Source organism: Typha angustifolia, chromosome 3 (genome assembly GCF_048772165.1).
Source record: "Typha angustifolia cultivar Huaian chromosome 3, ASM4877216v1, whole genome shotgun sequence".
NCBI classification, from domain to species: Eukaryota; Viridiplantae; Streptophyta; class Magnoliopsida; order Poales; family Typhaceae; genus Typha; species Typha angustifolia.
Window position 1 is genome coordinate 1,052,145 of NC_133241.1, and position 17,553 is coordinate 1,069,697.

The 17,553-nt window shown below is 34.9% G+C and overlaps 2 protein-coding genes across 2 annotated transcripts; one reads left to right on the plus strand and one right to left on the minus strand.

The window, feature by feature from the left end:
- The first annotated feature begins 5,332 nt into the window (after positions 1 to 5,332).
- LOC140780170 (F-box protein At1g67340-like) lies at positions 5,333 to 6,862 on the plus strand. The gene is made up of 3 exons (XM_073125569.1): positions 5,333 to 5,652; positions 5,762 to 5,924; positions 6,035 to 6,862. Exons 1-3 carry the CDS (start codon positions 5,411 to 5,413, stop codon positions 6,707 to 6,709), a joined length of 1,080 nt encoding a protein of 359 aa, XP_072981670.1. The 5' UTR covers positions 5,333 to 5,410; the 3' UTR covers positions 6,710 to 6,862.
- A 6,211-nt stretch (positions 6,863 to 13,073) lies between these two features.
- LOC140780256 (cytochrome P450 78A5-like) lies at positions 13,074 to 17,054 on the minus strand. The gene is made up of 2 exons (XM_073125675.1): positions 14,949 to 17,054; positions 13,074 to 13,877 (listed from the first exon to the last, which is right to left on the minus strand). Exons 1-2 carry the CDS (start codon positions 15,897 to 15,899, stop codon positions 13,266 to 13,268), a joined length of 1,563 nt encoding a protein of 520 aa, XP_072981776.1. The 5' UTR covers positions 15,900 to 17,054; the 3' UTR covers positions 13,074 to 13,265.
- Between the last annotated feature and the right edge of the window lie 499 nt (positions 17,055 to 17,553).

The following is a 17,553-nucleotide window of genomic DNA, read 5'->3' on the forward strand; positions in this document are numbered from 1 at the left end:
AACATTAAAATTTCATTTTATTGTCAAAAATATCCCTCTATTAGTTTGCTAAACTATAGGTTGACCATAGATAAAAGTTAAAAATAACTACACATCAAACAAACTAGTCAGCAAAATACAGGATAGTCGAACTATATAATACGTATTTATAAAACTTTCTTCAACATTAATTAATTTTTACAGGCCAAGATTAGCAATTTATAGTTATAATTTGGAATTATTATGAGTTATCTTTGGCTTGAAACTTACGAAATGAGAGTACGAGAACACGTGCATGGAAGTAGTAATAAGAAGAAGAAGAAGAAGAAGAAGGAGGAGGAGGAGGAGGCAAATGCGTTAAGCAACGTCCCTCCAATCTTATCCCCACTGCAAGACTCTCCACCACTTTCACTAATCCCTAGATTAACACATTAGATTAGCATCTAAACTTACTAATTGACTATCCCAATAACTATTAGTATCAAGGAATAAGGAATTAGCACTCGGTGTGGTAGAATCCCAACGCACACTTAGCTTTCCTTAACTGCCACTCTCACCACCTGTCTCTTGTTAATGACAAGATTAGCCTTCAGTCTTAACTCTTAATAAAGAATTATATTGTGGTTGCTTCTTTGGATTTGTAGTTGGATAGAGATGAAAGCTAGGTTCGGCTCTACTATCTATAGGTCTTTGTAATGCTTGTCATGATTTATAGGTTATAAGGATAAGTATGTAATTTCACATAGAGAGTTGATGGATATTGATAAGAGTAAAAATGCTTTTAATATTTAGTAAATTTAATATACATTTTTTATCTAATTTAATGATTAAATTATATGCCGAACAAATGTAAGTTAAATCCCTAATATTAATCAGATAAACTTCGTTTACTTATGAAACAAGAATAGCCTTCTTTTAGAATAACCCTTCTTATTCGGGTATAGTAACTAAACAACAAATTAGCTTCTTCCTATATTAATTCATCATTATCTCTCTTATTCATTCTATACAAATTTTAAACATAATTTAATAATAATCTAGATATATAATTTTATTACTACTACTTTATATTCTATTCACATCATTTGATTTAAAATGTCGCTAATTTCTATTCATACATACATCGCATTAAATATAATTATTACTTCTTACGCTAATATTCAACTAAATAATAGAATAATTTATACTAGTATTATCTCACTTCTTTTACATAAAAAATTAGTCTTATTCTACAAATGAAGACCCTGATGATTAATAAATTACTACTAGCATTTTTGTTTTTAATATATAAGTGTAGTATGTATAAACCCTTGGTGGCCCCTCCTTGACACAAGAATTAGAATAGAGCTCAAAGCTAGATGAGCCTTTTCTCATTAGCTAAATTGGTGTTCTAATGGGAAAGATCAAGTGGAAAATTCAACCAATAAGAACACGCACGTATCTTAAATCAAACCTTATCACCTTGTAAACGACACGTGTACATTCAGATAACCCTGCTGAGCTGGAACTCCATCTTACTTGTCACCTTGTTATTCGGCAGTAGCCTTTTCCAAAAAAACCTTATACCCAATTACATTATTCCACATCTAATTAGCTATCCCCAAGTGGGCTACTGAAGCACAAGGAAGAGATCTATAGGTGATATAAGAATATATATATAGCATTTAGGGTTTGGTGGAGATTTGAATTTGGATCTAGAGTTTGTTTTTTTACTTCTAATATCTCAGATGAAATTTGAAAATAAAAATATTTAAAATTTAAAATACTCCTAGTTTGACTTTAAAATCAAAATCTCATTTGTTTGTATTTATAGTTAACGCGGGGGTTTTATAACGATTCAATGATGATTATCAATATGATAAGAATGTAGAGTGTTTTCGATAAATTCTTCTAAAATATTCATATATATTAATTAATGGACTTGATTAGACTTAAGCGACGTCTTAATCAAGAGATAAAGAAGGGGAACAAAATCTTAGAAAGATCTTAATCAAGATGAATGGGGGAGTACAATATAGACAATTGCTTCATGTCTTTGACTAGAATAATGATATAATTTTACATGAGAGTGGAGGCCAACTAAACAAAACCAACTACTCCAATTACATTTTTAATTTGATTAGTAGCTTGGTCAACCATTAGTTCATACTTGGAAATAACCTTGACCAAGATATTCTCATTCTGAGGGCTATGTATGTATGAAATATGTTATTTATGATTTTTGTCACCTTAGTCATTGGTGATTTGGTTATAATATTTTTCCTGGGACCTTCTGAATAGCACCACTTATACTCCTTAGTATATCTATCTTCTTTTTTTTCATTAAGAATTTAGTCCAAACCATGTATATATATATATATATGTATTTTTTCTAATCCTTTTGTAAAGGTGACAATTCTCCTCACTCATCTCATTTAACACTCAAACATGTTAACTTGTCCAATGCTACAAGATATATATATTTTACCTACTTCTAAAGATATACTTCCAAAATTTTCTTACCTAATAGGGTGTTTGTATTAAGAATAGCTACAACTAAATATACTTATCCAATAACAATGACTCAAAAGTTCATATTGTTGAGATTAAGTGCACATTTTGCCAACTATTCATAGTTGAATATGTCACAGGTGGTCATAAGTTTATGTCTCTAATTTTGTTTGCAATATTAATTATTAGCAACACTTGGAGAGTGGATAATGGATGATATAAGCCTCAAGATTAGGAGAAGATTAATCTTTTTTATCATTTTTCTTTTGTGCTTATGAATAGTCTATTCACATGGTCCCATGTGGCAGGTAAGGAGTGGCTGACCTTCCACCTAGAGCGCCACGTCACCCATCTTATCCACTTACATTGCACTTGATTATGTACACTTCTCTCTGTATATTTCTCAGTAACACAAAATTAGAGCATGGATAATTAAATTATAAATAAATACTAATATTAGGGTTTAACCTTAACTATACCTAAAATCTCTTTATTATAAACTATTATTCATTTCCATATATATTTTCTAAGAGTTTTTAGTATACATAAACTCCTAAACCTCTCACCCTCTAATGCCGTCGAAAAAAAAAGAAGATAAAAATGATATATATATATGTACGGGAAAATAAGCAATAGTTTATTTATAGTGTCTAAAGTAAAATTATGTCTAATTTTTATTTATGCTATATTATACATCTCACTCTCGACGGTTTTTCTTCTACACAATTTAAAATTATGATCATAATGATAGTCATATGAATTTTTTAATAAATATTTGAAAGTTTTTGCCTACTAAAGATAATTATTGATGTGTAAATAGATAATAGTTTAGAAGGTCAAATTACAATTATCACTGGAGAGCCAAAGTCTATTGTTTTGTATTCACTCAATCTTTTCAACTACTTATAAATGATAGAGGTGTCACATTTTGACTTCAAACTAATCTTTCTCTATCTTCATGTACACATTATTAACATTGAAATTGGATTAATTAACAATTATTGTTTGTACTCCTCTTTAGTTATTAGAAACAAATTAAGGTTTAACTCAAAAATATCACTAAGATATATTTTGCAATATTTGTTCATAGAAAACTCAAACTAGTAAAAGATAATAAATTTAAGTAACTTATATAAGAAGCTAATCACCAATGATTAAGTCCTTCTCATCAACATTAATCCAATCAAATTGCTAGTTAGGTGGCAGGTCAAACTATGATATTTTGATATTTGTGGGTGCTGAATATTTATCATCACATACTATCATTTATATAGAGTTATATTTGAACACGCAATTATTGTCCTAAATCACTAGTAGTAGAACAAGACAACTACTTCTATGATATGAAATTTGAAATCTAATTAATTGGCAATTTTTTTAAAATAAGATTTTCCTTAATTTCTTTCTCATAGAAGATGATGGTATTATCTCCTCTACTGTTTATTAAGTCATGTCAAAGGTCATTGTTATGAACATATGATTCATTTATTAGCATTAGCTAACGTAATAGAGTAGCCTAACAAAGTTTCAAGCAACTATATGTACTTGATGTCTCCACACTAAATACCAAATCTTGTTAATTAGGTGTCATAAGAGCAAATTGTTTAAATTTGAATTAAGTAGTGTTGGGTTAAATTCATTTTTTTTTAAAAAAAAAATAGAGTTGATTAATTGGAGGTAAATTTGATTTCATTAAAGACTTGCTTAATATTTTTATGTATGTTGGAAGAGTAAGATTATAAAATTAATTTTTCTCATGATTTGACAACAATTAGATTACTCTAATTAGCATGATGTGATCATTATAGAATTCTTTTAAATTCCCTTACCATAAGTGGCAAAAAAGTTCATTAACATCCCCCCAAAGTAAAGATTATTACATAATTGTCACTAATTTTCTTCAAAAATATCATTATCACTTAAATGGGTTAGACTTAAACTTAGATTAATAAAAGACATTCCCCCCCTTATATAAACTATTTAAAATGGCTCCAAAAAAACTGTACAAATACCACCCATTGTCATAATACAAGGGAACAAAAATTCTAATTTCATGAGTATTTTTTTAACACTTTAAAAACTAAAAAAAAAAGATATTTTAGTTTTTTAATAACATCATATTCTACAAAATATCATTATTATCACAAAAAATATTTAAACTCTAATAATTATAATAAAAGATAATTTTCTCCTTGTTTAAAATGATTAAAAAACTGTTAGTATCATCCAACTATGAACAATTGAACATAATGAACAACATTATGTGGTGGAATTCATTTTTGCTTACGCTTATAGAATTTGTCAATTGGTCTGGTTGGGAAACTGGCACAATAAATATAATAATAGATGATAAGGATGTGGAGAAAATTCTAATGGAGAGTTTCTAATCAGACGTCAATAGAAGACTATTATGCACTTATACTAGATTCAAATTTTAATGGAAAGTTTCTTAGGAGGGTATGTATAGAATATCAAACGAATTTTAAATTTGAATCTAACGGAACGGAAGAATTTGGAAGCTGAGATTGAATAACTTTTAATAATAGCATTTATTCGAGCGCCAAACATATAGGCACCTATTATGGCAAATCCCTCTGGAAAATATTAATTAAAAAAGAGACCTAATCCCCAAAAGAATTTGAAGTAGGATTTACTTAATTTTATTTTTTTATTTTTGGCTCTCAAAGCCTGCTCCCGTTTGAAGCAACCGAAGCGACCGGTCAACTTTGTTTGACCATTCGTGACGGCGTAATTCTCGAATGGAACGAAGGGCAAAATCGTCAACTCAGACCCAACCAAGTGACCCCCTTCTCCACTCCATATATATATATATATAAACATCTCCCAAGCCTTATCTATCTCCTCTGTCTTCCATGAGAAGAGGCTACTACTACATGAGAAGGATAGAAAGGTAGATAGATAGATAGATAGATAGATCACCATGAGGACGAGAACTGGGCTACGTTATCCGAACCCAGCCATGGCGTGGGATAGCAATCCGAGGGGGAGGATGAAGAAGAACAAGAGGGCAAGATGCGAGCTTGGAGAAGAGGAAGTATCCGAGTCAAAGAAGGCGAGGGTCGATTTCTTCGATGGACTTCCGGATGATCTCGTCATCTCCATCCTCTGCAAGCTGAGCTCCTCCGCCTCCTCCCCCTCCGACCTCGTCAGCATCCTGTTAACGTAATCGCTCGCCCCATTGCTCGATTTCGATCTCGAAGAGCGTTTTTTTCATTCGATTTCGGTGTAAAAATTGGACTTATTTTTTTGGTATTTTTGCTCTTTGGAACAGGTGTAAGAGATTTAACGAGCTGGGCGTGAATCCCCTGGTGCTGGCGAGGGCCTCGGCGAGATCGATTGCGGTGAAGGCGAACAAGTGGTCGGAATCCGCTCATAGATTCTTGAAGCGCTGCGCCGATGCTGGGAATCTGGAAGCTTGTTACTTTCTCGGCATGGTACTGTCTTCTTCTTCGTTCTCTGCTATTTTACTTTTTCTTTTTCACTCCAAAGGTGCGATTTTTAGGGGATTATTGAGGCTAAAGGTGGGATTTTTTGGGGACTCTAGATTCGATTCTACTGCTTGGAGAACAGAGGGAGTGGAGCTTCGCTCATGGCTCGCGCGGCGATCGGGTGCCACGGGGCGGCGCTGTACTCGCTGGCGGTGATCCAGTTCAACGGCAGCGGCGGTTCGAAGGACGACAAGGACCTCCGCGCCGGCGCCGCCCTCTGCGTCCGCGCCGCCGCGGTAGGGCACGTGGACGCCCTCCGCGAGCTCGGCCACTGCCTCCAGGACGGCTACGGCGTCCGGCGCAACATCGCCGAGGGCCGCCGCCTCCTCGTCCACGCCAACGCCCGCGAGCTCGCCGCCGCCTCCCCGTCCCACGCGGCGCGGCCCCCGTGCTGCTCCCTCCTCAGCGACTTCGGGTGCCATGTGGCGGCGGAGGGGGACGCTGCGAACCGGTTCATGGTGGAGTGGTTCAAGTCGAGGTGGGGGAGCATGGGTGGCGGAGAGGGTGGCCTGAGGCTCTGCTCGCACGTGGGTTGCGGTAGGCCGGAAACGCGGCGCCACGAGTTCAGGAGGTGCTCCGTTTGCGGCGCCGTCAACTACTGCTCACGTGCTTGCCAAGCTTTACATTGGAAGATGGTTCATAAGGAGGAGTGCTCGCCAATGGAGAGGTGGATTGATGGGGGAGGAGGTGAGATGGGTGATGGTAATGGTAATGATAATGAGATGAATTGAGATGCGTTGTGGACTCGGATGTGGAGTTAGAGATAGACATAGAGATAGATAGATAGATAGATAGCAAATCCAAGGTTGGATTTCTGGGTTTTTTTTTTTTTTTTTTTTGTGGTTCTTTTTCTCATTTGTATTTAGTAACAGTGAGTTTGTTTATGTTGAATCTTTAATATGTTTTTCTATAACTATTTGGCAAAAATGTGGAGAAAAAAATTGGGCTAAATATAAATATAGTAAACTCACGGTGTTAACCCTAAAAAATGGTGAAACTAATTTTAAACTGATGTTGATATTCAAATTTGGGAGCTCTATTTTTTAAGTTTTCATCATGAAATGAATAAGAACTAAAATATTTCATTTGAATGTAAATATAATCTTCAAAAGAATAAATATGATGGTCGAAAAATGCTCATTTTACTATTAATATGCACAAATATATAAGTATCTTAATCAAACTATCCAAAACTTTATAATAATAAACTATGTATACTACATTATCTATTTTCATAACATAGTTTTATTAATAAAGCTCACCACTAACATATATAAATACAGCATAGATTTGAGTTTGAGAAATTCTTCCAATTTTTTTTTAAAAAGACAAATGAAGAATAATAACTAAGTTTGCAAGATAAGTTGAGCATCCAACTGATAGTAAATTATATCCACAAAAGTGGTGTGGAAGGATAAAAGTTTTGCCACTGAGGTGGATAAGGAAGGATAGAGAACTTGTGAATATTAACTCTTTCACTCCTTTTCACATTGATATATACCGATATAAATATTCAACTAGTTTGATTAAATTTTTACTCAGGAGGTGGACCAAGTTAAAAACACCTTTGCGTTGGGGTTAAGCTTGCAACCGTGGCCGGAATAAAGAGCACTACTCCTTGTTAAGTATCCATTCCTATCTTTCTCTTTCTCCAAGTTTTAAATTTATTTATTTTGTTTTTTAAATTCAAACTCTAAGCATGTGAGAGAGAGAGAGAGAGAGAGAGAGAGAGAGAGAGAGAGGAAAAGTAGTGTGAATGAGTGAAGGAGACAGAAGGTAGTGGGCAAGCGTACAAGGAATCCAACCTATTATTCCTAACATCACTTCTTTTTTCTTGTGATCTTTTCTACATTTCAAAGTATTATATTTCACTAAGAATTTTATAATTCAAGCCCTATGTCTTAGATTTTATTCTCAAGGATGATAATGATAGAAATACCTTCCTCTACTTATAGTGGCATTTTGGAATGTTAGAATAAGAGTGTGTAAAGGAAGAAAAACTTAACATATTTTTAATAGTTCAGATGTTGTATGTAAAATAAAAAGTTTAAGAAATATATACGTAGAAATGAGCGATAGTTAGGGAGGTTTAAGTTAAATTAGCTCTATTCTTTTATCAATACTTTTTGTTAGTTGTGATTAACTTAGGGTAGATGTATATAAGATATGTATGTATGTATATTCATTTACTTACTATATGATATCTTCCACAATATATGAGTGATCACTCCATATCTTTGCTTTGCTTCATAGCCTTTTTTTAAAAAAAAAATTCATAGCCTTTTTTCTGATAGCAATATGTGGTCAAAAAGGTTGAATGGAATTGTGATTAAAAAAAATGAAAAAAAGAGATGGAGGGATGTGGTTCTTTCACAGCTCCCCAAAGCCCAAAGGTTGTATCTCTCTCTCTCTTGCTTTCTTATCCTCCATTTGCACCTTGCAAGTGGAGGGCTTTTGAGCTCTCCCTTATCTTTGTTCACATTCCTGTAGATAAGGTTGGTAAAAGGTTGGATCCAAGAGCACCAGAAGAAAAAGGAAAAGAGATTAATATAATAATTACCAGATGTTATTAATTAGTGGGGTCCCTATTCAAATACAAACCCTCATAATTAGTAGGTGCTATATTGAGTTAGGCATGTTGCTCCTAATCTAGTCCTATATCCAATTAGATTAGGATTGGGGGTCCATTGATGGATTATCCTAGATTAGCCTAAAATGTAGTAGATTGAGTGCATAATTTTGAAGTAAATCATTAGATCCTTGAGCCCTTAGCTTCGACACCAATTGTTTTTGTACGACCAAATTTTAGTCATCGGAAAAGTGATTGCTGTAATAATAGAAAACTCGAACACAAAATATTTACATGAAAAACTCTTCAACTATAAAAACAAAAGCTGTCTATAAATAATAGATCTAGCATGCTTATGCAAAAGATAATAATTCTCAATACTCCTATAATGATCGATCATTAATGAACGACATAATGTTAGTTATCGAAAAAGTGTTTGCTCCCTATGCGTGATCAAACCTAGTCAAATCGTAAATTAAAGAGAATCAAACAATAAAGAAAAAAAATCTCAAAATACAAAATGTTTACATGAAAAACTCTCCAACTATATAAAAAAAAAGAATTATCAAGAAATAATAGATCCAGTATAGAAGATGCAAAGTACAATAATTCTTAATAATTCCATAACGTTCAATCATTATCCGAGCCTAGCTACCTAACACAATTATACACAATATATCACAAAGATAACGTTTTTTATATGAGACTCATTAATACCAATGTGCTAATCTTGCAACATTATTGGCGAGCCTCTTTTTCTTTCATCATCCAAAAAATTAGCTCATATTTAGTGAAATCAAATAGAACATACTTTCCAATCTTCTTTCTTCTTCTTCGTTAAAAAATAATGGATTTAAAAAATAATGGATTTAGTCCGTTAAACTTTTACCATCATGCGCAAGAAACCAAAATAAATAATAAAATTAAAAATAAAAAAAATTATCATCATAATATGCATATGGGGATAATAAATTTTTTGCCCAAAAAACTTTAGAACAATGAAGCTTAAAATAAAAAAATAAAAAAATAAAAAAGAAGAAGAAGACTAAAATATAACATTTTCCTCCCTCTCATTTGAAGCTCATACGCTACCTGCGTTGCAGCCACAGTAACAAAGACAGACAAACAGACAGACACCTGAGACAAAGACCACCATACCATCTCCAACATTTAATGGGCGCGCGCCACGTACGCACTGCGGACGGAGAAAGATACGGCTCTGGCTAAGGAAATCCAACCAAAGGTCCACGTGTCGGCGGCCCATTAACTCCTCGAATTCGTAGGGATAAGGATGTGGGACACGGTAGGACAAGATCCCCGTACTTCTCTGGATCGACCAATCCTGGCCGTTGGATGTTCTTCTTTTCTTCTTATTTTTCCCTCACTTCCCCCGACGTCACGTGCATGGATCCGTTGTACACGCTTGTCTCTAAAGTAACCAACATCGCCACGTCGGCAGAGTACTACCGACCGCACGTGACGTACGTCTTATCCCACCTACCAAACCTTTTATCGCTTCAATTTTTATGCATTTTACCCTCCGTATTTCTACTTAAAATCAATTTGGTCCATTTTTAACATGACTCGCTTCAAATTACTAACCAATTAATTATAAAAATAACTTTTATCTATTAATAAATTAAAGGGTATATACGATATTTTACATATGTGACTAGATTAACCGACAAAAAAAATTAGAATTTAAATATTTTCTTATTACTTATCCTTAATAATAGGAGTGTCAACTACTATTAATTTATTATTATTTTTATCTTATATAAAAAAAATAGATAGCTAAAAGAGAGATAAAATATGACTAATTTATCCTTACAATTTAGAAAAGTGATCGGTACTTTTGGTCAATTTTACTTAGTATTATTTAATCTCAAACGTTCGATCAGGATAGAGGAATAAATAGTTCTTATTGAATAATTTGTCATGCAAATGACTAAATTTCTTTTCTCTTCGATCAGTTTATTTCTAAATAAACACTCTTAATTATTAAAAAAAAATTAAAATACTATTTTCGTTAGATGGTCCCGTAAACATATAAGAATTATAAGAAGATTTTAGACGAAAAAGTTGTGAAGATAAGATCGTCGGCTTGATTTGACGTTTTTGTGGTCCAATTTTATATTTGGAATGATTAACTTAATTGTCCAATCTATTTATCGAAAGTATTATATAATTATCTTGTATATTAAGAAACACTAGCTCTCTAACTTATAATCGACAAATTCTAAAATAATTTACAAAAAATAAATAAATAAATAAAAATTAATGTAAATTTATATTATATGAGCATTCTCAAGATTGGTTTTAATGAGACATCATTAAGCTTTATCTCTATCCCAACAAATAAATTCACAGAAATTATTTTCTAATAATTTTTTTTGAGAAAATATATAACAATTATCTTTAAGATTTCCTATCTCGATGGGTGTCAATTAATACTGTGGAAACCTAGAAACGTATAAAGAGGTTAAATGCTTCAATATTGGACACTTGTAATCCCTGTTGTATCAAATAGTAGGTTAGCTGTGATAGAATTAATGGTGACTTGTGATGGTTTGTTTGGGTTTCGTATTTAGGGATTCAATTCCATGCATCTATATCTGTTGGAAATTTAATGGAAATTATTATTGAAAGGAATAGCTCACCATGAGAATGACTGGTGATCATGTAGTATCAAAATCTACAATGCCCCCAAGACTAGTTATTCGATATACTCATTTAAAATTTAAATCTTTAAAAATATAGCTTAAGTTTTATTTAGTAAGTCAAGATATAGAGCATTTCTTTTGTACCATAGAGTTAATTCTTTATCAATTAGTTTGATGAAGATCTAACGATTAAGATCTTTAAGGGTATAATATGAATAAAAGATATTACATGTTCGGTAGGTAATTATTATTTTTTAGATATATAATCTTGCACATTATTTTTTGACAATTATATTATCTTAATATTTTATCAAGTAAAAGACATATATATTCTTAACTAAGAGTAATGTATATATATCAAAATAAGGAAATTGATGTTTTTTACAATTGACTTGAAAATGTATGGAGCACTTCTTTAGTATCGTAAAGTTAATTATTTATCGATCAGTTTGATGAAGAACTAACAGTTAAGATCTTTAAGGAGAAGATCTAATGGTTAAAATCTTTAAGGAAATAATGGAAAAATTAGGAAGTTAGGCACACGCAATTAAATCTTCTTGACTAATATACTCTTTTTCTTAGATAATGTGAAATCGATATCGGGTATAAAAACAGACTATTATAACTGTCGGATTAAGATTATAATTTGTCAAAGGGCATTGAAGTATTTACCTAAGATATATATATTCCCATTGTACGCATCCCATGGCAAATACACTAGTTAAATCAATGCTATTAGAATTAAAATCCAAATATTTTGCAATAATAAAGCACTATCTCATTAGCCTTTACACCTGTGACATTTATACTTAGGTTTTCGGCCATGGCCTTAGGCCAAGATGATTACTTTTCTAGCGATATTACTACATTAACAGTGCCAAACTCATATGCTCGAAAGCCTCCCACAGTACTGTGAAAGCTCTCTCTCATTCATCTATCTCGACCTGTAACTAAGTTTCAGAGGCAAGGTACGTAAACGTACTTAGCTTTCTTAATCATCAAAAGATAATTAACTTAGTTTTAAGTAATTGGATCATTAGGGAATGGTGAAGGGAAGGATGCATGTTGCTTAACGCATTTGGGTTGGTTGTTTCCTGCATGGGGGTATGTGAGAGTATTTTTCCTTTTCTTTTTTTCTTTTGAAGAAGGGTTGGGGACCCATGCATGCACCTTTACGTGCATGGGAAGAAGGTTGGCCAGGACCTACCCATGACTCAATGACTCCATGGCTCATGATACCAAAGCTTGCATAAAGTTTTATCATCATAAGTAGTGCAAGTGTGTAGAGTAGAATGATTGTTTTGGATAAAGGTGGTCTTCTCTTCTGACTTTGGTGCCAAGCATGAATTTTTTACTTTTTTATACTTTATGTGAATAAGTATTTGGATTCGGATTTCTATGTGTGTTTTCGATCTGAATCTAGGTTGGGATAGAAGATTCTAAATAAGATTTTATCTTTTTCGGATACGGAGTCGGATCAGATCGAATAAAATTCGAACTATTATCTCCGTTTCTTATCCACTTGCAAGTAAGGCCCAATAATAAATAATTAGCAACTAAGTATGGGCCTCATGTGGGCCAATATGGAAGCCCAATGCAGGAGATAAGATAAAGAAACTTGGGTTTTAGTTCATAATAATTCTTCCCCTCAAACACAAAGTAATCTTGGGAATCTTCCAAAAAAATGGAACATGCACAGAGTTTTCTGAGATCATGTTGAGTTTTAACCAAAAAGTTAATTTGGGTCTTCTGAGGATCAACTTGTATTAGATTTCGTTTGAAAACTAATAGGGCTCTTTGCCACTTTGGTTTGATTATTTTCTGAACCTAATTTAGGGCTAATAGTATATATCATTTCTTTCATATTCCATTAGAAGCTATTTCTCACACGATAGTCTCAAATAGAAAGGTTAATACAAGAATGTACATATTTAATCTTTCTCCTCATATACTACACTTGTAGTAGCCTAGCCATTTCAATACAATAATTGGAACAAGATGAGAAAAATACATCAAACATCCAGATCTACGTCCGTTGTCTTCTGCAACCATGCTTTACTTCAATACTAGCTCTCTCTCTCTCCTAGCCACTTTGCAAACCAATGGCTTCTTCATCTCCATTGAAAGGCGCAAGCACTCCGATAAGTTCACGGGCCGGGCCGGGGCCCAATTGTATTCTTGGAGCAGCCTTGCAAGCCAAAGGTGGGTTGTGGCCAAGCCCAAAACCCTCCCGGGGCACGCCCTCCGGCCTGAGCCGAACGGTGCTAGCCGTAGGTCGGAGCCAAGGATGCTCACATTGTCGACGAGGAACCTATCCGGCCGAAAGGCCCACGGGTCCTTCCAAATGGATCCATCATGGGCTATGGCCCACATATTCACCATCGCCGTCGTCCCCGCAGGGACAAAGTATTTACCGATGTAGGTGTCTCGAACAGCAAGCCGAGCCCAGGAGAGGAGTGGACCGGGCGGGTGCATCCGTAGGGTTTCCTTCACGACGGCCCGGAGGTATCGAAGGTTCGATATGTCGGAATCGAGAGCAGGTCGGGCGCCGACGAAGGTGTCCAGTTCTTGTTGGGCCTTAGCTTGGATGTCTGGGTGGAGGGCCATTCTGGCCATGATCCATTCCAAGAGTATGGCAACTACATCTGCTCCCCGGATTATCATTTCCTGGCCAAGGGGAAGAATATAGATATTAAATAAAAAAGAATCATTTGAATCAAATCTTGGTATATAGGAAACGACTGGATTAATCCTCTGGTTAGATATGAATCAATCTGAGCCTCATTTTGTTACCTTTTAGATTTTAGAAGGCATCAATTAGTGTGATCGTAACGCTTTTACTCAAAATTTAATCACCATTTTTATTTTGCCAGACTTAGCTTGACAATAAAACTTAGAGAAATTTCTATTTCAACCCATCTATTATATTTTGTTATTTCCAACCCTATCTCAAAGAAATGTTCTTTACTTAATATTATTCACAGTGTTTTCATATACTAATTTGGAAGAAGAAGAAGAAGAAGAAAAACAGGGTCGACTTACTCCCAGTTTGGATGGAGAAAGTTTTTCCTCCTGTTTAAATATAAATTTTAGCTGAGAAGAAAGTGTAAGGAAAAGTAGAGAAAGAAAAAGAATAACTAAATTATAATATCTTTGATCCTCTTAACATTTTCCTTTTGGCACTTAGAGATCCCAACAAGATTAGGATATGCACCCTATATATATATATAAATGAAAGTGTCTCTCACTGTTATAAGTTTGTAACCACATCACTTTCTACATTATAAATTAAACAATGGGTCCTTCCTGATGATAATTAATTAGGTGCCACATGTGCATCCCTAGTGATAGCAATAAGGGTCAACTAATAACAGATCATGCATAAGATAGCTACTTTGCAAGAATAGACATCTCCTAAATATACATAATCTCTTTCTAGCAACAGTAGATGGAGCATCTCTGTCTAGGTGACTCAGAAACATGAACACTAGCCATTTCAATCTTCTTCTGCTACTACAACTACTACTACTACTACTACTACTACTACAACACTACAAGAAGTTGTAATCCATCTGGGTTCTTGTCCTCTCCTCATTAGTCCTCTTCCGAATCTTAGTACTCATTAGAATAGTTACATAAGAATATTCCATATGAAACAACTATAGATAGATAGAGAGATAGAGAGAGAGAGAGAGGGAGAGGGAGAGGGAGAGGGAGAGGGAAGGAGAGATGGCTTACCCAAAGCACTGCTATGATGTCTGAATCACACAAGCTCTCTTCCTTTGGTAAGCTAAGCATCAAGCTGAGGAAGTCATCTTGCATGGTGTAGTCTCCTACTCTTCTCCTCTCTTGTATTATTTTACAAACAAGAGCCTTAACCCTAGAAGCTAAGTTCTTGCACCTCCTTTCTACTCCATAGAAGTCTAAAAGACCACCTAATGGAAAGTAATCCTCCAGGTTAAACTTCCCTATTAGTTCATAACCTTCTTTAACCATCTCAACTAAGTCTTGCTTGTCCACTTCTTCCAATGAATTCCCAAACACACTCCCCAAAACACTCTCCAAAGAGCCCTTTTGTAGTACTCCCCTTAATACCACCCTCCCTTCCTTTTCCATCTCTATTTGAACCCTACTTACCATGTCATCAGCCACTTGGCGCCGAAGGCCCTCGAGGGCGGCAACCCTGCGTGGCGAGAACATGTTCACCGCGGCGGTGCGGCGGAGGCGGCGCCAGTATTCACCGGAGGGGGCGAAGCCCATGGCTCGATCGAACATGAGCCCACGAGCCGAGACCTTAATGGGCCGGTCGCAGAATGCCGGCCCACAAAGGATCTCTCGGGCCGTGTCGGGGTGGCTACTGACGATCACCGGGGTCGGCCCGAGGCTTACAGCCATGAGACGGGTGGCCCGGTGGGCCCTCGAGAGTTCTGCTAGCTTGCGATGTGCATGGGGGCCCATTATGGGGAGGCAGCCCAATAGGGGCCACCCTATTGGGCCAGGGGGTGTTGGGCTTCTTTTACCTGAGAACTTGTGCCATGCAAAGCCACCAGGTACAAGCCAAGTAGTCAAGAAGAGTGGAAGTAGGAGAGAGAAAGCAAAGAGAAGAAAAGGAGTGAGAGATGAAGCATGACTACTAGTTGCAAAACATAAGAGGAGTGAGAAGATAGTGGCCATCAATTGGGTCTTCATATTGGAGAAGAAGAGGGGAGAGAGAGAGAGAAAGAGAGAGATGTACAAAGTTTCTAGTTTAGTAGGAAGTTGCACAAGATTGCATACTAATGGCTTAGGATTCACTCATATTTATAGAGGGAAAGGCAGCATAAATGGCTGCCTTTGAAGCCAAAAGTAGAAACTCTTATTATTAAGGCGGCGGATCCTTTACAATCTAAGGTTTTGTGAACTCCCTACAACCTATGCACATGGCGTGGCATGACCTAATTTGGCTCTTGGGTTGTTATATATCTCATAAGATATTTGTAAACTTCAGTATCAAACAACCCCATGCGAGTTGGATATATTTACCAACTTTTTCATAGCAAATGGAATTGTGCCACATATTCACTATTAATTTCAAATAGAGAATTTTAATGGGACCAAGCCTTTCTTTTTAGGATGTAGGTAGTACTCTCACATATAATAGGCATCATCCTCTATAATTTACTCATAATAGATTATTCTGCTATCTTCTTGGAGAGGACGAAAAAACTATCAGTCCTTTTTTTTTTTTTTATAATTATTGAACATATATTTATATTTAGATTGGACAACTGAACCAACTAGCTTACATAAGCTTCTGGACCCATAGAGCTAAATTTATTAATTCTCCCCAACCGAACGAATTCCTTGTTCCAAAATTTAATGATGAGCATCTAATTTACTATGCATGTTGATAGTCTCATGAAGAGTACATTCTTCAATTCATTAATGATGGTTTTTCTTTTAATCACGATCCTTAGGCTAATTATAAGTTGTTAGTCCTCCAAGATATGCCACTGAGTCAAGTGAAATAGATTTAAACTCACTGTCCATATATATATATAGGGCAATGTAGGACACTATAAGCCAGTAAGAGGGGAGTGTGACATCAGAGGCTTCTAAAAAAAAGTATGTCAATAAAAAATATATATATAAAATATTGATACTAAGATATCATTATCTAATACTAAGAGAGTGACGTATATAATTTGCGAGTAGTATTCGTAATAGAATTCGTAACGAGAGTTGTTGAGGTTTGACATTGACAAAGATTACATGGATGGATGGATGGATAGATAGATAGATACGGAGATTGGAACGGACACGTGTAAGCGTTCAAGCAGCCGTTGAGAAGACTTTTCTCTACGTGCCACATCTCGCCACGTGTAGTGAGGCACGTGACTTTGTCTGTCACGCTCCTCGTGCTCCTCTTTTGTTTAACAAGATAATGACGCTTATAAATGACGCCCCTCCAATGCTATGATGATATATATATATATATATATATATATATATATATATATATATATATTAAAACCTGATTAATTTAGAAAAGTTACCATAAATGCAACTAAAGAAGAGGGAAGTAAAGAAGAAAGACAGAGCCATTATTATCCGTCTATTAAATTAATCAAAAATTTAAAATGTATTTATGAAAGAGTACTAGTGATATATTTAAATAATTTAAGGGGTGTATCTGTCCAATATTTTTTTTTCACCTAGGGGCTGAAAGTGATACAGAGCAATAATTTTATAAAAAAATCAATATATAATTAATGCTATCAAATAAATGTCACTGTTAGATATTAATTAATGACACAAGTGACGAAACCAAGTAGAATAATAATATTCTTTTTCTTCATTGAGT

What these genes read in the sequence shown, in the direction of transcription:
- LOC140780170 (XM_073125569.1), top strand. Translation starts at nt 5,411, where the DNA reads ATGAGGACGAGAACTGGGCTACGTTATCCGAACCCAGCCATGGCGTGG. An exon ending in CTCGTCAGCATCCTGTTAAC is followed by an intron (nt 5,653 to 5,761) that starts GTAATCGCTCGC and finishes TCTTTGGAACAG; the next exon opens with GTGTAAGAGATTTAACGAGC. An exon ending in CTTGTTACTTTCTCGGCATG is followed by an intron (nt 5,925 to 6,034) that starts GTACTGTCTTCT and finishes TGGGGACTCTAG; the next exon opens with ATTCGATTCTACTGCTTGGA.
- LOC140780256 (XM_073125675.1), bottom strand. Translation starts at nt 15,899, where the DNA reads ATGAAGACCCAATTGATGGCCACTATCTTCTCACTCCTCTTATGTTTT. An exon ending in ACATCATAGCAGTGCTTTGG is followed by an intron (nt 13,878 to 14,948) that starts GTAAGCCATCTC and finishes CCCCTTGGCCAG; the next exon opens with GAAATGATAATCCGGGGAGC.